Source organism: Pelodiscus sinensis, chromosome 5 (genome assembly GCF_052426305.1).
Source record: "Pelodiscus sinensis isolate ZL-2025 chromosome 5, ASM5242630v1, whole genome shotgun sequence".
Lineage (NCBI taxonomy): Eukaryota > Metazoa > Chordata > Testudines > Trionychidae > Pelodiscus > Pelodiscus sinensis.
This window is the reverse complement of record NC_143056.1, coordinates 98120599-98142425: the sequence shown is the minus strand read 5'-3', so window position 1 is coordinate 98142425 and position 21827 is coordinate 98120599. Positions and strand designations below refer to the sequence as shown.

Below are 21827 nucleotides of genomic sequence, written 5' to 3'. Positions count from 1 at the left end.
CTGGGAATGCAATGCCACTGGTGAGCATTAATATTTCCATAGAATAATATGGTGCCTTAAATACTCCCCGGATTCAGGAGGAGCAGGCAGTGGGGGAAAGGGTTTAGGCCCTATATGCCCGTTGTTATCTAAAATTTCTTATTAGCTCAGCTCTAACTACTGTCCTCCATGACGTCACCGCGGCCGCCCAGCCAATAGGGGAGGCGCTGGCGTTGATATTAAGGGAAAGTTAGTGCAAAGCAAGACACCCTCTTTTTTACTGTCATTGACATTTAAACTGTGTGGCAGATTCTTATGTAGAAATTGGCGATCAAACCTGCCAGTTATCTACAATCGGCAAGGTAATAGTGTGGGAATCGGCAGGTCAGGTTCATCTGTCTGCACTCTCTGTTCCAGGTAACATTTTATACTCCTTTTCTACAGTCATTACTAGTGCCACTGGCTTGCTCTGAAAATAATAATCCGACCCTCTCTCTCTCGCTGAATCTTTTGCCTGCTTTGCTGTGTCTGTGTTCCTCTGTTTGTCTTTGAAATGGGCCGAGTACAGGGACTGTTTTAAAGTTGTGCTCTTTTCTGGTACTTACAAAATACATCAGTGTCTATATTAGCTGGCCTGAGAATGAAGTCTCGCATATTTGGGCGGAAGACTTTTGCTCCTGTTCACCGCTGGTTGCGAACACGGCCACTTCTGGTGCAACTCAGTTATTCGTGTAGGCTTCATCACTCTGTATCCGTTTTCTCGCCTTTTGTGTAGGTTTTTTGTAACGTTTTGCAAACCCCACTCTACAACAGGTGGGGAGGGGATGCCCCTTGTGATCTCGAGCAATTAACTCGTCTGTTTGGAAACTGAGTCTGAAACTTTCCACGCTTCCGGGGAGTGTGGGTACTTGAGCGGCCGGGCGCTATCAATATTTGATTCGCTTCTCGGAGTTCAGCTAGAAATGCAAGAATGCGGCTCACGGCGTTGGGTAGCCTTTTAAATCTCCCGACCGTGTGATCTGCGCTTTGCTCGGGAAGACCTGATCATTAGCGATTTGCACTGAGGTAGAACGGCGGGGACTCAAGTTACACTAAGCCCGGTCACACCCTGCCCTCGCTTCCAGGCCGGCTGTGGCCACAGCGAGCCCCGGGCCCTTGGCGAGTTTGATAAGTTACAGGGCGCAGCGCAGGAAACCGCGAATCCTTAGAAACTGGCTGGCTGGTTCTCAGGCGAGCCCGGTCCCGGTGCCTTGCGTGCGCTGCGAGGTGTGTTTCACACTCAGGCTGTGCAGGTGTGTCGATCCAGACAGCCCTGCTCAGCCATGCCGTGCATGCACATGCGTGTCATTCCACACACGCACTCCCAAAGCCGCCCTGCTATTTCCTTCCACAGCGAATCAGCCTCAGAAGCTAACACGGGACGGTTTTAAAGTTTCAGCGTAGGTTGGGGGGCGAAGTTTCCACGCTACCCCTGTAAGTGAACGGACCGATTTTGGTTTGCATGTTGTCTGGGGGCGGGTGGGGGGGGATTCAGTGTTCAGTCGCATTTTCTAACGGCCCCACGGAAGCGCAGTTTTATTTGGAAATGAGAGCTAAAAGTGGTCTAGCTGGAGGCAGGAGGGGAGGGGGAAGTGGGCTGCACACTTCAAATGTTTCGCCTTTTTGCCTTTGAGTCTAGTTCCTCCGCTTTATACTTTCGAGATCTGATTGGGAGCTGTTCCGAGGGGTAGCTACTTTGGCTAGCCCGAATTCGTGAGCGCACGGAAGTTCTGTAGAACCTGTGAATGGAAACAGACCCTAACTCACAATCGCAATCTTTCCTTGGTAACTTCTGCGGTGTGCACTAACGAGGGGGCGAAAGGGAAAGAGGGAAATCCCTCTACTGTAGGTAGACAAGTGTAGGGAGCTCACGAGAGCTTTTCAAAAAACTCAAAATGGAAATCCGGAAACACAATTGACCTACCCTCCCTGTTTTCCTAATATTCCTCAAGGTACTCTAGCAGGAAGGTTCGCGGCAGTGCCTCCCTCTGATACACCGATAAATGGACATTCTCCTTCAGTAATAAATCAAACACCATCCATCTCAGATCCTCCTCCCTAATTAGAGATGTTTATTGGAGATTGTGTTTATCCAGCTGTCATGCCGAGAAAAAGCTGTGACATAATTACCTCTGACCAGATAGTCTTTTACATGCATATTTCATTGACATATAATGCGATTGGCTCGCATTAAAAATGACAAGATCAAATGTTGATTTTACCAGGTGTAATAATATTTCTGATTATTAAATTAATTGAAATGCATCTTTCAGATGGTCCAAATTCTGGTAACGGATTGTGAAATGAAAGCTTTGAGTCATTTATTTCATGGTGACATCAAATAATGGTGCGAGTGAAGAAATATGGGAAGTTACTCAAATAAAAGCTACTTGTTTTTAAAAGAGAATTAATCTTCAGTTAAATAAAACACTTTATATCAACCAAAGACGTACCTACACCATTTTCATGTTGTCACAGATCCCACCGATTTACCGTTTTGCTTCTAATCCAAAAGGCCTATCTATCTATCTATCTATCTATCTATCTATCCGCCCAAATTGTCTTAAATATCTCTAGTTCATATTAACAATGTCACTTTTAAAATGTGCCTCTAGCTGCGGGGAATAAGATCTTGATTCATTGGCTCCCTTAGCCTTGCCAGCGTTTGTGTAGCCATCTGTCTGTGTCTGTTAGGAAGTGATGATAAGCTACGAATTACTCTGTAATTGAAAATATATTTTGGGGGGGAACTGGTTTTACCAATATCAAGAGTGTAGGCTTTTTATCCGTTCTGCTGCCCGTGTTCTCCAGTCGCTAATAAAACTCAAATTGAGCTCCTTAGTGACTTGATTAACAGGCAGATTAACTGTTACGGGAGGTTTGAACAGCTTGTCCCAATCAATAGCATTTAAAATGCCCGTCAGGATGCGCTTAGCTCGCTCGCTCTCTCTAAAAATAGGCTTTTCTATCAGGTCCGTTTGCACGACATTTTTTCACATATAGAATCAAAGGCTGTCCCGTATGGAAACATGTGTGTTCGTCTTCCAGATTCAGAGACAGCAGCATGACTTCGTTAGGGTCCAGAAATACGTTTTTATTCTTGCACACAAAGCTGTGCTCTATGCAAAAGACCAACATAAAAGAGGTTAAATCGATTCCAAACTTTTTGCAGATTGTTTATAAACTAGAAAAGCTCCACTTAACTCAATGTCCTGTGCACTAGAGGTTTCAAGCACGGTTCCTGTGTATACAAATAGGCATTCAGTGTCCCGAAGGCAGAAGCACTGTAGTCTAACACGTCAGGGTTTGTGTATCTCTTCAGTTTTAGACTGAACTGGACAAGAGGACTTTAAGCATTTTTCTGGGTATTAAAAAAGGTAGTTTCTAACCCAGATATTAATACAACAAGACGATACAGGCGTACCTAACTCGGAGATCCCTGCTCCTAACGCTTAGAAATAGACTAAAAAAAGGAGCGACATCCTGGTCCTTAACACAAATCAATAGATACACATCAGATCATAAGATCAAGTAAAGCAATGAAAAGAAATTAGTCAAATTTCTGTTTACCTTTCCAGAGAAAATAAATTTTCTTACCTTGTTTTGGTTAATGGACGTGAATGCAAACAGACTACAGGACCAAAATGTAAATGACTAATTACAGTAATACTTTTGGAGGTATTTTCAACCATATTTTCAACCCCTGGTTTAGTCCATGCTCAGAGCAACTGGAATCCTTGGGCATGTGTGCTGTTTACGTGATTTATTTTATCCCAAACGTATTTGGTGGTGAAAGGTGTCTTTTAAAAAGCGCTACCTTTTGCAGAAAATGGGGGTGGCTAGGGTCTGGGGGAAGGGAGCCCCCTGGAAAGCTGTAACGCGAAATTCCTTAGATCGCTGTTTGTTCTAGTTTGGTCCTCTCGGTCATTAACAAAATTAACAGAAGGTTTTTGAAAAGTCCCACGTGACTGTGCTAGGCACGGAAGACAATCTCTCTAAACTATTCGAACTCAGTAATGTAGGAGCTGTCCGGGACTGCTGGGCTAGAGCCCTCTGCCAAGGGTAAGTGTGTGAGGTGAGATCCTTTTGGTGGTAACATTTCCACCTGAGGTGCATTTGCTGAGGAAATCTCTCTACATCCTGCGCGTCTGCTCCTGCGGGTCTGAGAGCCGGATTTACATAGGTACCTGCTTGACTTCAACGCAAGCCGCCTGGCTCCCTTCAGACATACTTGCCCTGGACAAGAGAGATTGCTGGTGAATCTTAACGTTTTCCTCAGCGCGTCTCGACTCCTAAAGCAAACTGCTCCTACGTGCCACCGCCGTGCTACAAAGCCTCCCTCCTCACTGCCATGGGACATGGATGGCCATTCCTACCAATGGCTCATCGATTTGCATTTGCCTTGCTGGACTGGGGAGGGGGAGTAGCCATAAAGAGCTGCTTGGATTAAAGATCAAGTGCAAAAAAAAGTGCCCTGCGTCCTGCCCCGTTGCGTGCCTAACCCCCCGAAGCGTTGTGCTTTGGCAAACCCCTCCTGGACTGAAAACAAAATGCCCCGTCTTGAAAACGGGACTAGAGGCGCGTTTGCAGGCAGCTGGAGTTAAAATGGCGTCCTTAGAGTTGTGCCTCAACTTTGCGGGGACTTCCTGGTCTGTACATTTTAGAGCAGGTACAGGTCTGGTGATCCTGGCGTGCCACGGTGAGTCACGGGAGAGCAGGGTTTCCTCCCAAGGGGCTGCCTCCGGGCGGTGCAGTCCCTGCAGGGGAAGGCGATCAGGGCAGGAATGGCTCTAAGTTGGACATACTTGGGACTGGCACACACCGGCTAAAGAAACTCCTCTCGCTCGCTCACATATGGGCGAGCTCTCTCTCTCTCGCTCGCTCACACACACACACACACACACACACACACACACGTTCTCTCCCCTCCCCCTCCTCTCCCTCTCCGATCCTCCCCCTCTTTTCTTTCTTCCAACTTTTTTGGTGGAGGAGGGGGTCGCTTCTGGGGCTCCTTTTCCCCCATGTCCTGCTAAATCAGTAGCAGTGTGGCTGTTTCCCAAGCCCTCCCCCCCCTCAGTCCCAGAATGACGTCAGTTTCCCTCCTCTCGTGATTTTTTTTGGGGAGGGGGGACTTTTTTGGGGAGGGGATACAAAGTCGACTGCGCCCCAGGGGAAAATAGCAACAAGATTACGGCTTCTTTATTCTGGAGATGAAGCCTAAGAAGGTGCTAATCCAAAGGATGGCTAATTGAGGGGTTGTAAAAATGATATTGTCTGCAATTCCGGACAAAGTAATTTTTTTCTTCCTCCCTCTTAATACCCCGTGGATGAGAATTTTTTAAAAAATCCTTGGGATGGGGGGTGGGGTGTAAGAAAGAAAGAGAGAGAGAGAGAGGAGCCGGCGGACTTCACTCCAGAAAAGGACTAGATCCCTGCTTTTCAAATCTCCTTGGAGCCTCCGAGATTTGTCGATTTCAGTTCCAGAAGCTACTTCTCCCTCCAGGATGCAAGCAGAGGTGGCCCGCAATAGCTAGCAGAACTGGGTTCTGTCCGGGACACTTTGCCAAGTTGTGTGGCAAGCAGCAACAGCCCCCTGGGGAAGGAGACAAGCAAGAGATTGGTGTGTATTTTTTTTAAATTTCCCTTTTGCCTCTTGGAAAGATCCTCTCTGAGCGCTTGAAACTAAGGGGAACCCCCCGAGAGAGGTTTCCTGTGCGTAGGGTACCGGGACGCTTTCTCAACGGCTTCCCACTCTGGGGTGGCTTGAGAAGCTGGGCTGGAGGGAGGTGACCGACGTGTTGAGAGTAACCACAGTATGGTCGGTGATTGCACATGTGCTACCCCGCCCGCGGTCTCAGAGCGGGGCACACTCCAGTGCCAGAGTTGGAAAAGCACCTTTGTTCATGTCCTCAGATTCTGTTGCGCCTAATTTACCTTCCAGGCAGATCCTATGGACGGACAGACAGACAGACAGACACACACACAGCTCACGGTCCCATCACGAGCGTCGCTCCGGTTTTTCATGAATCCGCAGGGCTAGGAAAAAAGGCAGCTTGACTTAGGCCTGAACCAGTACAACTGCGTGTCAACGACGTGGCCAGGCAAACGCTGAGTTCCCAAGAGCAGCGCCGGGCTCCTTCCTTCCGTCCCCTTACAGGACCCGTGTTATTTCCTGGCCTTGCCGCGCTGGGTGAGACTCCCCAAAGTGTTGGAAAGGGGAAGGGAGCGGGATCCCCCTTCCCCGACTGGCGTTTGCAGCAGGTTTTTTCCAGGCTCCCTGACCGCCGACCTGGAGGCAGCTCTGCCTTCCCCTGCACCCCGTGAGCCAAAGGAGAGCTTGGCTCAGCTGCCCCCAGAATTCCAGGGGCAGCCCTCGGAGAAGCCCCTGCTCTCCCCAAACCACGCATTAGAGAGCATCAGCATCAAGGCAGAATGGCACCCGAGGAAAGGGGGGAGGAAAAAGCCAGTAGTCTCTTAAGAGCCCATTTTGTGCTATTAGGAGCGGTGGCAGCTTCTCTGCAGGACTGGAGATGACAGTGCATGACGGCCGGGCAGCCCATTATCCAGCTCCTATTGAGGCGTCCTTTCACTCCCATGCAAACTCCTTGGCAGAGTCGTTTGTCTCCTCATTGTACTTTATTTGAGCCCGCAATGGTTGTCAGGGCTCTTATTCAATTTCAAGATACTTTATTGATGAGCTTTGACTTTTAGCACTTTTCACATGTCAAGAGAAGTCAAGTGTATGCGGCTACGACTTCATTTCATGCGCCGCGCGTTCCTCCGCTCCACTTTTCCTCCTCGCAGCGTCCCCCTTCTCTCCCCTCTTCGCCCCCCCCCCCTTGTTGTGCGGACCGTCCTCCCCCCTCAGCGGACCACTCGCCAGCAACGATCGGGACACCCTGAGCTCAGACTGGTGCTCCCAGTGTAACCTTAAATGCACGCGCTGAGGGGTTGCTTTAGGGTTTACTGAGGTGTGTCTTAATAGTCCGGCATTCAACAAATGTACTTGTGGTGTGTGGTCAGAGCAGCGAAGTCATTTACTTACTTTCCCCCCTTGGTTTTCTGGCAGCTACTGAAGGGGCGCTGCCTTTGCAAAACACAAACCAAAATAAAGCGAAAAGCACCAGCCCCTCCGTGGGCAGCGGAACAAAGCTGGGTGCCCGGCGCATCTCCCCCTTCTCACGCACCCATAAGTGGGGAGATTTCCACACGCACCCCCATGGTGTCTTTAAAGAAAGCCCCAGCGGCTCTTAGTCAACAAATGGCACGTGGAAGTTTGCGAGTGTTTGGTAAAGGACTCTCCAGGGCCTTTCACAAGAGCTCTCAATACACAAAGTAAATTGTGTATTTGCTCTGCACTTTCCAAGCTCGGAAGAGCCTGCCCCCCTCCATCAGGTTTGGAGAAAGGGGGGGGGGCTGTAAAACTTGGATGGCTCTAGGCAATTCACAATTTACAAAGCGCCTGTCTCCCAAATATTTATGTCTTTACCATTTGAATGTTATTTTTTTCCTTATCTCTATTGTCTGGTGGGAGCTAACTGTTTAAATGCAAATTGATCTTTTTTGCCAGCCCTCCCTCCCCCCTCTCTCTTTCTCTCTCTCTCTCTCTCTCTCTCTCTCTCTCTAGGCTCCCAAAACACAAAACAAAACAAAAAACCACCTAAGCTGTATTGGAAAGCAGTGTGCTGTGTTTTCCCCCAAAGACACATTATTTATTTACCTCAGTGTCTAATGTGAAGGGGGGGAGTAGAGTTTATGTTTTAGTTGAGAAAAGGTACTTGGGTAGGGGAGATAAAGTTCAGACAGCACCGATGGCTTTCAGAAGCTCCCTCTCCCCCCTCCCCTCCAAAAAAAATTAAACATTGTTCCAAAGACAAAACTGCAGATGAAGTGACTGCTCGCTAGTAGTCTGCCCAGAGCCTCAGCGCGCAGGGATGATAGAAGGGAACACAGGGAAGAGGAAAAAATCTAGGCGAGGAGCAAAACCCAAGTGCATTCATATTCAAACAAATGGGCCAATTGAACCAGCCACTGCGCCCGGGCATCCAATCCGGAGCGGGCAGGCAATGGCGTTGCTTTGCATAAAGCAATATTTTGTGTGGGAGCGAGCCGAGCATTTGCATGTGCGGAGTGATTAGTGGGTTTGAAAAGGGAGCCCTGGCTCAGCCTCCTTTCCCGCTCTGGTTCAGGCGCAGGGAGGAAGTGTTTTGCTGGAAGATGATGACAGAGGTCAGGCTTTGCTAATGGGCCAGTGAAGAGCAGTGGAGGCGAGGCAGAGACCAAGCACACACACATTAATACACTTGAACCATCACCAATCAGCATAGGTGTGCTCTGTCTCTCTCCCCCGGCTCCGCTCACACACTCCTTCTCTCTCACTCTCCAGCCACTGACAGCCCATTTGATTGTCAATCTCTGTCTCCTTCCCAGGGATTCAAGATCACACAGCCAGCAGCTTCAGTGGAGAAAAACTATCTTGCTGGCACCTCTTTTTAAAGCACCATCATTCCAAATCAGTGCGCTCTTACACTATTGACAGGAGCTTTGACAACCAGCCAGGATGCCTCATAAAGGTGAGTCTGCTCATTTCTTCTCCCCACTTCTCCCTTCATTTCATGGTGATATGTAGACAGGTCTCTCCCCCTCTCCCCTCCCCACCTGCCTTCCGGGAGAGCTTCCCGGGGAACTCGCCAGACCCGGCGCTCACAAACTTTCTGCTTTCCCCGCACCCCGTGTCCTCTGGAAAAGATCAAGCATCTGCCCTGGGAACCCGCAGCGGCGGCTCCGATGTCTTACTGCTGGACAGAGCGCTCACAAACGCTGGTGCCTCGGACCCCGACGGGCCAAAGCGAGGGCTGGGGGGATGCGTTGTGCTCCCTGGCTGCTCTTTGTACACAGGCGCATGCACACACACGAGATGCACCTCACCCCAGACCTTTCGCTACGCTTCTTTTTGCTGCTGCTGTTGTTGTGTCTGTGAGGACAGGGAAGGGACTCCCTCGCCGAGCCTCGCCAGTTGTTTTCTGGGGGGCAGCCGGGCGGATCCGAGAGCCGTGTCCTTCGCTTTTGTGCTTCCCACAGCCGGTCTCTGGGGAGGAGGCGGAAAAAAATCTGATTTAGGGAATATTCGCCTCTAATTGCGATGCTTACTCACCGCAAGGACAGAGCAGAAGGGGGAGAGAGAGAGGGAGAAAGAAAGGGAGCGAGAGAAAGGGAAACCAAGAGAGGTGGGGGGAAAAAAGTCACATTCTAGGCCAAGTCAATTCCCAGGAATGGTATCCGGGAAGCTCTGAGCAGAGCTGAAGGACTGTCAGTTTCAATCAAGCCGCCGGGAGATCTCACCGAACTTGTCCATAAGACCAAGAACTTTCCAACTTACAGCTCACACGAGGCAAAGAGTCAGTAAAGTGCAGTCTCGAAAGCCCCTGCTGCCCAAAGCCCCTTGGAGCCCCCACTCCCTGTAGTATTTGGCTTTGCTGTGCAGAGCACTGTGAGCATTCTCTTGCCATCAGTATCCCTTGTCAACAAGTTTCTGGCCGGGGAAATATAGAAATATATTTTGTAAAGAAACGTGATTTTAAAGCATCTTTCTTATTTTATTGAATCTCTTCCACTTTGCAAGAATCGCTTCATTTTCCGTCGTAACCCGCGCGGGCGAGATTTCCCCCACCACACTCAAGTCATTTTTAAAAGTTGCAAACTTCTTCGCCATGCATAAAATTTGACCACCTAAGCGCAACAATAAACTTGATTCTTCTCGTTTCACAAGAGCAATTAGAAAAAATAGATTTAAATGTAACCTTGTAACGCTTTGTAATTGGGTGTTAAATCGACTCGCAGACCATTAATAATTTCTAGAAAGTTTTAAAACAAAGTTTCCTGTATGATTAAATGTACCTGACAGCTGCTTCTTTAAGGGAACTCCTCCATACAATATAATGGATGAAAAAGTGCCTGCATCTTCTCCGTCTTTATAGACATAAAATAATAATAGTGGTCTTCGACAATACATTTTTATAGCTTGTGACCTTTACGAATGTCTAAACAAAACTAATGGGTAAAAACAAATCGATTCCTTTTCATCTTTGTCTTATTTGACCTGCGATTGTAAAATGTTGTCATCTTAGTAGCTAATTATCGTTTCAGTGGGGGGGAAAAAAATCCCAAACACGATCAGATTATATCAGGATTTTGAGATTAAAAAAAAACAGCTTGCAGATTAGGCCTGGCCTATCGAGTCTGATTCCTAGGACAAGGCAATTTTAATTTAATTCGTTACTTTAAAGCTAAAAGTATTCTGATTCATAAATGTCTCTGTGTAGATTTACATAAGCACGCTTATCAAAACTAGCAAAACCAAGTTGTGAGCTGGGAAAGCGATTTTATGACCAGACTGCTTCCGGGTGCTGCTGTTAGACTTTTTTTGTTTTTGTTTTGCCAAATGTTGCTGGATACTTAGTTAAACAGCGAATTTCCAAGGAAAATGCAAACCAGCGTCTCTCTTTCTTCAAACCTCCTTGGGGAAGTACTTCGCTACCCTGTTTCTGAATTATACAATGTGTTTGGGGGGGGGAAAATACATCTATTGTCATTTCTATGAGACGTGCAGGCAGAACTAGGCGTTGGAAGTTTAACAAAAGCATTCTGATTTTCTTTTTTGACCCCGTATTCTCCACGCGTGTGAGTTGTGCATTAAATATGTGAGCAAATAGTGTCCGAGGAAGTGGATTTTCTGATCGGTGAACGTATATGCAGATGAGTTCAGTGTATGAAGGGGACGGTTTCACGTTCAGTTAAGCTAAAGGAGACATTGCCACGTCTCCATAGTAGTACAGTGTAGCTTGGCTCTCTTGCTAATCAGGTAGCTCTCCAAAGAGCAGTAAATATTTACCAGCTGAAGTCTTCACGCTGCGAGAAAGTACTTGTTTGATGTTTATTTTTATGGATTTAAGATGACTAAAAGCTACTTAATAAATTATACCATGGCTTGTCCTGAATAGAGAAACGTGCCTCTTTGAATTCTTCATCATATGCAGGAAGAGTAAAATTAATATTCATTATAGGCGCAAAAGAAAGAGAATGAGTATTTTTAGGTTCAAAAAAGGGGGGGGGAGAAAATGAAGGCTGCGACTATTTCATTATTTTACCTCCTTTTTTCCCCCCGCAAACCTCTTGAATGGGCTCTTTATTGTAATTGTCTCTTCCCAATTGAGCACCCCACTGAGCTGTTGTATCTTTTTACAACCCCTAACAACTCACACCAGTAACACAATTACCTCCAGATATTTATAACGAGAAATTACTTTTCCATTTTCACCCGCGAGGGTTTAGAGCAAATAAATACACGACCACAGAAAGAAATGCAGGGGAAAAAGGCGATTGGGGTTGTCCAGGCGCTGGGTCAAGGCAGGCACTAATGAAGGGAGTCAGGGCTTGTTTCTCTGCTCTTTGTAAGTTGGAGGGTTGTTGGTGCGCCGAGTTGGGAAGCTGTGCTGCTGGTTAAGGAGACGGGGGTTTTGCTCTCTGGGTTTGGGTAGAGGAGCAGAATGGAAGCCATTGTTCGCATTCTGTAGGCTTTGTTTAACAGTTCTCACCCCCTCCTGCTCTCACTTTTTAAAGCACTGAGGCGAGGTAGACAGCGTGTGTCACAGTACAGTGAAAAAGGGGAAGATCTAAAGACCAAAAAAGAAGTTAATCACAATAAGGGGAGTTTGGGGAGGGGGGTGGGGGGTGGAGTTGTTAGTGCCATTAAAAACAACAACAACATGGGCCTTACTCCGAGCGCGTCAACGCGTCCTGGTTTCAAATCCAGCGGCTCCAGAGACGCAGAGTTCCCAAGTGTCCAAGGGTGCTTGGTCAGAAGTGTCCCAGCAAAACTATCCGGGTTCAGCTCCACAATTGCTGTCTCAGGACTAGACAGGGCACAGATCCACGGGGGCCCCCCGCATTAAACTACACAGGTTCCGTGTGTAAATACAGGCGCCGAAAGTGCCACCTCTATTTAGACTGGAATGGGAGCGACAGTCTCCCAGTACTTCTGCAAACTTGAAACTTTGAGGAGTATTATTTTTGTAAGTGTTTCAAATCTCAGCCCTTCAGTGCGCGCGGCATCCTACTGGGAGGTTGCGCCGCGATGAAAAAAATGAAAAGGGATATTTCTACCCCATTTATATACTTTTTTTTTGCTTTGTCCTAGAGGGAAGACTTTAACTAGTGACACGCAGATGTGTGAATCCCTAAATTGTATGAGAGGACAGTCCACCCAGATTTCAGGCAAGTTTAAAAACCTAACTTTGGACTCCCCCCCCCCCTTTTCCCCTCTTGTTTATAAGCACTATTTAAAAAATGAAAATCTGAGGCAATATACCATTGGCATGCAATTTTAAAATATTTAGAGGTGTTTATGTATTTGTTTGTTTATTTATTTGGCCTTGGGCTGTAAAAAGTTCAACCTTTACATTAATTGGAGAACGCGTCTAAATATAAACCGAATAAGCCTTCGAGGCATTAAGAAATCTACAATTTACATGTGTGCTATCCTCCCCTGATTAACGCATATTTTATTACTAATAGAATACTATAAGCGAGCCACGTGGGATACTGCTCTATCAATTCATCATGCAGAACAGTAAGTGATTCTTTGTACATTTCAATGACATACTTCCGAATGACTTCAGAGTAGAGAGCTGAGGGATATGTGGGGCGGGCTGCGTAGATTTTTTTTTTAGAAAAAAAATTGAGTCGGTTTCTTATAAGAGGGGAAAGAATAATGTCAGGAAGTTTGTTGTGGTCGGCGGCGGCTTCGTGTTGAGTTTCTATTCGTGTGTTGCTTTTACGAAGCTGATTTTGAACAGAGCTGGATGTAGAATTCCCTGACAGCGGTTACACCTATGTCTGGACCTGGAGAGAAAGTGGTTAAATATAGCTTGACAATGAAGCACAGCTGTTGTGAGCGCCCCTCTTTTAGTGTGCTGCATGGAAATGGCCATTCTAGGTTATCCCTGATGGATCTATTGTGATTGTAACAGGCCAGATATTTATGGGTGTTTTGAACTTTCCTGGGGTGTGGCTAAAATCGCCAACCAAAGTTGGAGAGAGGAAGAGAGTTCGAGGTGTAATTATCCGTTACCTTAGACTTTAATTTGATCCCCGCAGTGCTTACCTTCTTTTGTGTAGCTGTTCTAAAAAGATCTTGTTGGGGTCCAGGAGTGATGGCTTGGACATTTTCTGCAGTGTGTCAGCGCATAGCAGAGGCTGGGGGAAGGGCCTGATTTGGGATTTCTCAAGGAGGAGAAGACAGTGAGATAATCTGTTAGCGCAGTGATGCATCACAGCTGCTGTGGATGGAGATACATAATCTCCCGTTGCACTGTAGTGAAAGGAATTACAGTAAGAGCACGTCAATGGGGGGACAGAGGGGAAGCCGCGAGGAAGAAAAATATTGGGAATATCAAGTGATCAGAATCCCAACTTGAATCCATCTCTCAGAAAACAAGACTCAGAAAAAATGTGGGACCAGTTGCTCACGGGGTCGTGACTGTCCCGTTAGTTGGGTTTGAAACAACGCCGAGGTTGATTTTTTTTTTTTTGGTAGAACAGCCCCTCTGTTATTTTCTATAGGTGAAACTACCCCGTGTGGTTTCTACTGTGTCATAGTCACGAGAGTCACTGAATTCCAACTTCCACGTTTCCACATTAACCCATAACGCGCTCACCGCGCATAAAGGGAAAGTTCCCATCGGAGAGAGGGACTCCTGCCCCCTTTCCTGGCATTACAATGTGTTTGTAACCAAGAAGCCAGGTGTCAAACAAGTTTGCAGGCAATTGCTGGGAAAAATGTTACACCTGCGCCTCTGCATTGTAGTTTGCTTTAAATTCTGTTCCGCACGAAACGACATTAACGTGAGAGTTCGTGTTTCTGAGCAAGCATCTGTAGCCTATGGCGTAGAATTTCTCAGATGGTTTCCAAACACTGGAATCTTCGAGCTGACCTTGGCTCCCGCTCCTTTATATTTTTATGCCACTTTGCTGCTAGTATTTTCCCTGGCACTCTCCTCGTACTGCTGTGCTCATTCTGCTCAGTCCAATCACTGTGCAAACGGAAGAGGAAGAAAAAACCTTATTCTTTAAATATCCTCAAATTACTTTTCCAGTCGGCAGGGGGGAGGGGATACTTCAACAAGGGGCTTTAGAAACAGTTGCTTAAATTTTCCGAATTAAACTTTTTGGATTAAAAAAAAGTAGCTGTAATGTTGGGAAAGAAAGAAAGAAAGAAAGAAAGAAAGAAAGAAAGAAAGAAAGAAAGAAAGAAAGAAAGAAAAGGAAAAACCCTTTTAATTTTCCAGTGATAAACTGAGCAGCGCCTAAAGTTTTGCCTTCTTAACAAGTCACTTGCTCTCAAATTACTAAGTAACACGGTTTACATGCCTCACAAAGCTGTAATAAAACAGACAACCCTCCCTAAGAGTTCGCTTGAGTTGGGTTATGAATGTTTTCATTTAGTTCGAAAAACATTAAGCCTGCGGTGAATTACCTATATGTTATTGAGAGACACCATGAAACCGGGTGGTGTAAATAATATTCACTAATGCACTTGGCCTTGGTATGCTGAGGTTTTATGTTAATGGGAATGCCTTTACATGGCGGTTTGTGATCGCCACTGCAAAATGTAGAAAAGATATCATTCGGGTGAAGCCTTTATTTTGTTTAAAGGTCGCAGCAGGCTCTTCAGGCTTTGTGTTAATAACTCCTGGGTGTATATGGTGCAGAGCATCCAAATTGACACCATATGTTTTCCTATTAGATGACTAGCAATAGAATACAAGGCGCATAATCATTGCCACTGGGCGAGATCTACACTGCTCTCCAGGGAAATTATATAATGATTAAGGCTTAACCTTTTAAGTGAAACTTTGATTTTGCTTTCTTCACTGCCATTTTTTATGCTGGCAAATATCCCCCTTCAATCCCAGACCTCGGTGCGTTCTGCAGGGCGCACCGCCGGTGCGGGCGCACATTCTGTAAAGATCTATCCCGTCGAGATGTTCCTTGAGATAGCTCGACTCCGTGCAACGCTCTTCCGGGCATTCGTTTCTTTATGTATTTATAAGCTAAAGCAAACACGCCCTCCCCACCCCCCAGCTAACAGGCCGGAGTCTGTTCACCCACCGAGAGGGTGAAACGGGTCCTTAGCGCAGGGGGACGAGGGGCAGCGCCGTCCAGCCTGGGCAGGGAGGTAGAGAAAAACGCGCCCCTCCCCGGCATAGGAGAGAGATGTAAAAACAAGGCCCGTGATGCTAGGATTGGGTGGCTTAACGTTAAATTACCAAAACTGAATGTCACTTTGAATCCACTCAGCAAGGAGCGCGCCCCCTCGGTCGTGTCCGCACAGCCCCTGTGGCTACCTTAAAACGCAGCTTCCCTCGAAGGGGAAACGAGTAGAGTCCAATCTAGTCTGAGTGATCTCCAAATGCGGACAGAAAGGGTCGTTTTATCATGCTACTATTTGTCGTGACGATGCAATTTTCAAAAGCCGAGCACTGTCATAAAGTGACATGCCTGCCACAAGTGCTCCAACTGATCTTTTCAATTAGCCTTCCATGCATGATCCAGGGCGACTTCCGCCTATTTCCAGAAATTAAGCTCAAACTTGACGTGCAGCTAGTTTTATTTTAAAGACAAATGTCAGAGAGGCTCATCATATTTTCCCCCTCTTCTATATTTGGAGCTTATTTATTGCTAAGAAGCCAGGGCTCTTGGAGTCAATTTATCAGGAGGCTCCAAAGAGAGGAGAGCAGAGAGAACATAGAGCAGACCTTCTCCTGGGAGCCTTCCTCCAAAGCCTGAAGCTTCAGGTTGGGAATTTTCGAGTTGCTTTTGGCGAAGCGAATTGTATTTGCGAGGATGTAAATAGGCTGTTAAAACCCCCAACAAACCCAGGGCTTTGGTTTGCTTGGGTGGGGTTTTGTTTTTTCCTCAGGATGAGACGGATGTTGAGATTTTTGCTCTTGTTACTGCTACTGTCTGACTCTTTTGGGGGGAGCTATTAGACAGCACCGCAGCAGCAGGTCCCAGCTAGCCAGTGATAGGAGTCTTTGCGGTGGGGGCTCCATAGATCTTCTCAGGCTCTGGAGTGCAGTCCAAGTTAGGACTTGAAACCCTAGCCCGGCTGAGTGTAGGAAGAAAGGAAGCGGTGGACGTGTTACGGCTGGGTCTTGTGGGCTGCCAAATGGTGTGAAAGGATGTCTCTGAGTGAAAGTGCGTATCCAAATGCTGGGCTTATGGTCTGAGGGTCGGACTGGGAATGTTAATCGATCAGTATATGGGACTGGGCTTCCAGCCGAGACTGGGGGAGAGATGCCAGCGCGTTGGTGCTGTGTGTTGCAATCTTGTCTCTCTTTCTCGCGCGCTGCTTTGGGGCATTTAAACGCCTCGCGTGTGCTTGTATGGAGCGCTTCGACCCGACGGATGGTTTCCCCGTGTGGCTCTGTCTTTACTTGCCTGCGTTGGGTCTGGAGCTGGCAGGCTGGTTTCCAAGTAGCAATGCGGCGCGGAGAGGGGGGCTTTTGCCAGGGAAGCGTGAGGCAGAGGCGTGTTCTTTTCCTGGGGACAGCCCACGATCTCTGGTCCATAGCCGCACCCCGAGAGCGGAGGCTGGGACGGCTCCGCAGGTAGCTGAGGAAGCTATTGTTCTTCTTTCTCTTCCCCCCTCCCTTGCAGGTCACAGCGGAGTGAATCAACTCGGCGGTGTGTTTGTCAACGGTAGACCACTGCCCGATTCAACCCGGCAGAAAATAGTGGAACTAGCGCATAGCGGGGCTCGTCCGTGCGATATCTCCAGAATCCTGCAGGTGAACAAGCTGGTCGCCACCTCAGTTTGCTCCTTACTGGCTCTGCTTGCAACACGCTTTCTCCATCTCTGCCTTTAAACGCTTCGATTCCGGAACCCCCCGGTCCAGCCTAATAAACCGATTCATCTGCTTATCTTTAAACCCCAAACTTTTAAAAATCTTCCTTGTATTTTCTTCCGATGCTGTCATTCTCTGGCGTTCCAGCTAGTTTGCGGGAATCATCTGAATGATACAAGCCAGCATAATTTCAGTCCCCCCAGCCTCACGCCCAGTTTCTTAAGAGTTCATGATCTCGGTATGCATTTGACGTTGCTTACTGCTTATTTTTAATAAGCAACAATAACACCGAACCCACACGGCTTTAGCCTGAAATGGAGATTTATAGACACTAACATGATCTGGCACATCTTAGGGCTACCTTGTACATTTCAGCTTTATAACCCTCCCCACTCGATCCCCCTCCCGAAAAGGATTCAGTATACGAAAATTAAATAACAATGAAATTGTGCAGATTTAAAGCATATTTGGAACTTTAATTCTAAAATTCATTTTTATCAGATTTTTTTTCTCCAGCTGTTTTAAAAGTATCACATTTGTAGTTTGTAGGGCCACAAATGTAATTTTTTTTAAGAAAGAAAAAAAATTTTCTAAGTAAGTTCTCATACCATTTAAGGTATATTTTTGTGTTATAGACCCATGCAGATGCAAAAGTCCAAGTGCTGGACAATCAAAACGTAAGCTTGTCATTGTTTAATGCATACTTAAACAATTTTATTTTTGTCTTGAAATTATTAATAATGTGATTTTCTGTCCGCTTCCCTATGCAGGTGTCGAATGGATGTGTGAGTAAAATTTTGGGCAGGTATTACGAAACTGGCTCCATCAGACCCAGGGCAATCGGAGGTAGTAAACCAAGAGTAGCGACTCCAGAAGTTGTAAGCAAAATAGCGCAGTATAAACGAGAGTGCCCCTCCATCTTTGCGTGGGAGATTCGAGACAGATTACTATCAGAGGGGGTCTGTACCAACGATAATATACCCAGTGTAAGTTCATGGAAAAAATCTTCCTATCTGCTGTGTTGAATGCCTGGGTAGCTAGAGCGAACCTCTGCTTTCTTTGTTTTGGTATCAAATGTGAGGACAGTAGTTCCCATCATTTGCATGTGGCAGGGTCGGACACATTTTTGCATAAAGAACTTGATCAGTGCCTTAAAATGACGGCTCGTCCTTTCCGTCTGATCCGTCAGGAATTCACAAATATTTGTGAATATATGTGCAAAGTTAAAACACAGAACGAGGAAAGTCTCTGTGAGTTTATTAATGGAATCTGGTAACTCGCAATACAAAGCGACCAGTCTATGGTAGCTTCTTTCCTTCGAATTATTATCTCGTAATCTCTTTAATGATGTGCAGGTTCAATCAACCCCTCACCCCGAGGCAGAGGAGTGCGGTGATACTGACGTCGCGTTGTAGGAGTGCTACACACTACCATTTTGTTTAATGTTGGTTGCCTTTCAGGTATCGTCAATAAACAGAGTTCTACGCAACCTGGCTAGCGAAAAGCAACAGATGGGTGCAGATGGGATGTATGACAAGCTAAGGATGCTGAATGGGCAGACAGGGACATGGGGCACGCGACCCGGATGGTACCCCGGTACCTCAGTGCCAGGACAGCCTGCGCAAGGTAAGGCAGATCCCCCATCAGAGGAGCTTCTGGGCTCTGCAAAGCTTCTCAACCAATGTCTCCCGGTTGATAGGAGTGTGTAACCCCTTCCCAGTCCACCTCCGGAGCGTTACAGCTAAATCTCCCATTGAAATGCACCGAGAACCACCCTCTTGTAGGAGTATGACAAGTTAGCTCTCTGACAGGCTGCGAGGTAAACATGATTGTATCATATTGCGCCTTCCTGTAATTGACAAATTAGGCGACTATGAGTAGCAAGCCTACGGAAAGACGGGGAAATAAATGCAGGTGTGTAGCGAGGCTATGCGGAAGCGCTAGGGCTTGTTTAGCGGATTGGTTTCCAGTTTGATTCTCAAATGTATTCAGAACCCCGTTTTCGTGGGTGTGTAAAAGTGCCAGTGAAATAGCCACGCAGACCTGCCGTATGTGGGGGAGGCGCGTGAGTTATTGATTTGATTCTTTTCCTTGTCCATCAGCCTATTAATTAGAGAGTTTCTGCTCAGCAGCCAAGCCGGTTTTTTGCGCGAGTGTCTCTAAACCCGGGAGAGATTGGCCACAACGTAGGTAACCCTCTCTGTAGGGCTGATTATTGTCCCTCCTCAGTGGACCTGAAACAACTGTGTAAATATAGGAACCTGTTTATCCTGAAGATTAATAGGTATTTGTTGTGGGACTGACAGGGGGATAATATAAAGGATAATGGGATGTTATGTTACATACTTCAGATGGTTAATGGCTCCTTTTTGAATACCGTTTCTGTGCAGGCTCAGACCTTTCCCGAGCTGTGGTCAGTTCTTTAGAAGAGGTGTCTAGCCAACAACCTGCTTTTTGTTTTCCCCCCGCAAGGAAAAAAAAATCCGTAACAGTATGCGGAATATCTGGTACAAAGGATGTTTCTGTCACACGCAAGAATTTGTTATGGGAACAATTCTGTCGCTATGTAATTGCTCATTAGAGATCGTTTTGTTTCTCATTAAGGCGACATGAATAAGCGTCTAGTTGAAGGAGACAGCTGTAGAAATGTTCCACAGGAGACCTCTGGACACGATATGGCACCGCTTGCCAATTAGACATGTCAGCTTTAAGAGAAGAAAACAATCTATGAAGGACACTGGAAAGATAGAGAGCAAAGCTCTCGCCTTTTTCCTATATCCTCAGAGTCCTAATGATCGCCCCGTCCCTGGCTAGCTTGCAGGGAGCTCAGCCGAAGTACTGGGGCCTGGCGCCTTCCCCTTACATTTACCTGCGGGCTCCAACTTTCCCAGGCAATCTTTCAAGTGCAAGGCGCGGCAGGAGACGCAACGGGCGCAGGGAGAGACTGGGGTTTGTCCCGGGAAGGGCAGTGGTGCCACTGCCCTTAATCGCTCCCTTAGCCCCGGGACTGCCTTGCCACGGCCCTGCCTGGCTCCTCGGATCGGAGGAGGGGGGTGATGCCAAGGCTAATCTAGGCCTTTAATTAATGACCAGCCAGCCTAGCGCTAAGTACAGTAGAGAAATCTGCAGCCATCTTTGCAACGCAACGTATCTGTCTGTAGCTAGCGACACCAGCTCGCCACAGCCGCTCCATGCGGTAAGACCTAGAGACGCGCCCCGTGGCCCGCCAGCTGTCCGGAGCGGCTCTGGGTAACTTGTACGTAGCCATGCGCCATCCGCCCTGTGCCGATGTCGCTGCTTGGAAACCTCTAGGCTGATGTGCAGCCGTCCCGCCGGGCCGGCCCCCCCACCCCACCCCGCGTGGCACTCTCCGTGGGTTTGACTAGTCAGTGCTGATTTCATAAGTCGTTTGAATGGCTTAGCTAGGAGAGGGTTGGATTTGAGCAAGGTGGAGCCTCCCCCCCCCCCCGGCCACCGCTGCGTCCCCTCCCCATAACGCCCAGCCCGGCGAAAGGGGTGGGGGTGGGGGCCGATCTCGCGTGGGGTGCCTGTAAGGGAGACGATTCGAGTTTAACCTCAGACTGGAGGATCCCCCCCCCCCTTCCCTTGTTCAGTCCAGTGACAGGCTGTTGGGAGCCCCGCGTTGTAGCAAGTGACGCGAGGGCCCTTTTCGTCAATACAATTAAAAATCGTTCAGCTCCCCTCCCCCGGGCTGGCGGGATCGCGTTAAACGCGGGTTCAGTGCGGGGTGCAAAGCTGCACCCAACTCCGGGGGGGAGGCAGGGCAGAGCTCCTGAAAGTTCAACCCCCCCCCCCTCCCCACCACGGCCCGGGGGCAGCGCTAACTCGGATACCGCCCCTCCCCCAGCTCTACCTCACCCCTGGCAGCTCACCCCCCCCCTCCCGGGCCCAAACCCCACCGCGGTGGGAACGTGCGCCTCGACCCCAGCCGGCTTGCCAGAGCGCGGGGCTCCGCGGCGGGCGAGGCGCGCAGTGGGGCAATTGCGAGGGCTTCGCGCCATTGTGCTCGGGAGGCTCTTCCCCCGGCCTGGAAGAACTGGGTTGGGGCGGGTTAGTAGCGCGGTGCCCCCCCCCCCATTGTGTCCGGCCTCCTCGCCCGTCCGCCCGCGCTCTCCTGCTACCCAGGGGCGCGGGGGGAGACACCCGAGCAAACATTCCCACGCGCCCCCGGCGCGCAGCAGTCCAGCCTGGGACCTGAGCGGAGGAAGCCGCGGGGGAGGGGGCAGCCCCTTCCCGCGCTTGCCTCCGGGATGGAATGGGCTGCCTCTGGAATATTCATGCGCGCGCTAATGTGTTCCCCTTGCAGCGCGGTGCGCCTGGGTTTTAAGAGTCCATTACGCAGAAAGCATAAGGCGAGGTTAGGTCTCAAAGGGGGACAAATATGGTCTCAATCTGATAAACGCCATGCAGCAGTGAATAAAATAATGGCTGCATGAGGGCTGACAGAACAAAAAGAGACATCTCTATCCGGGAGAAATTCTCCAGTGATTTAGTGGGTTTAGGGATCAGGGACACACTGTTTCTTATCCCCCCTCCTCCTTATAAGACTAAAGCCTTCTATAGGATTTAGACACTTTCTCTTTCAACAGATGCTACAATGTTTTGATCCCAGCTCTGCAGCTGAAAGGTGCCGCAATTGGGTTGCTATCTTTTTTGGCTTGTTTTCCGCCTCACTGATTAAGACACTAAGAAACTAAGGAATGATTTTATTTCCCAGAGTCTTTTTTCTTCTTCTTCTTCCAGGAAACAAATCCTACACCCAGCGTCAGATGGTCTAGCGATAGGATAATGGGACGCACATTCAGTCGCTTTCTTACGGATTAGGTCTAGAAGGTGGAACAGCTTATTGAGAAGGTTTCTAAAAAGGCCTCGTTTTAAAAG

General features: G+C 48.0%; 1 protein-coding gene across 12 annotated transcripts in view; it reads left to right on the top strand.

Moving 5' to 3' along the window:
* Positions 1-270: 270 nt before the first annotated feature.
* PAX6 (paired box 6) overlaps positions 271-21827 on the top strand; it is a 30108-nt gene continuing 8551 nt past the window's right edge. For 2 of the 12 annotated variants that reach the window (XM_089778607.1, XM_089778606.1), the window contains exons 1-8: positions 5222-5638; positions 8449-8591; positions 12215-12291; positions 12592-12646; positions 16738-16868; positions 17561-17602; positions 17696-17710; positions 18386-18551. In XM_089778607.1, coding sequence (XP_089634733.1) covers positions 12637-12646; positions 16738-16868; positions 17561-17602; positions 17696-17710; positions 18386-18551 — 364 coding nt within the window. In that variant the 5' untranslated portion in view covers positions 5222-5638; positions 8449-8591; positions 12215-12291; positions 12592-12636. The other 10 variants (XM_089778603.1, XM_089778600.1, XM_089778609.1 and 7 more) reach the window with 7 other exon arrangements.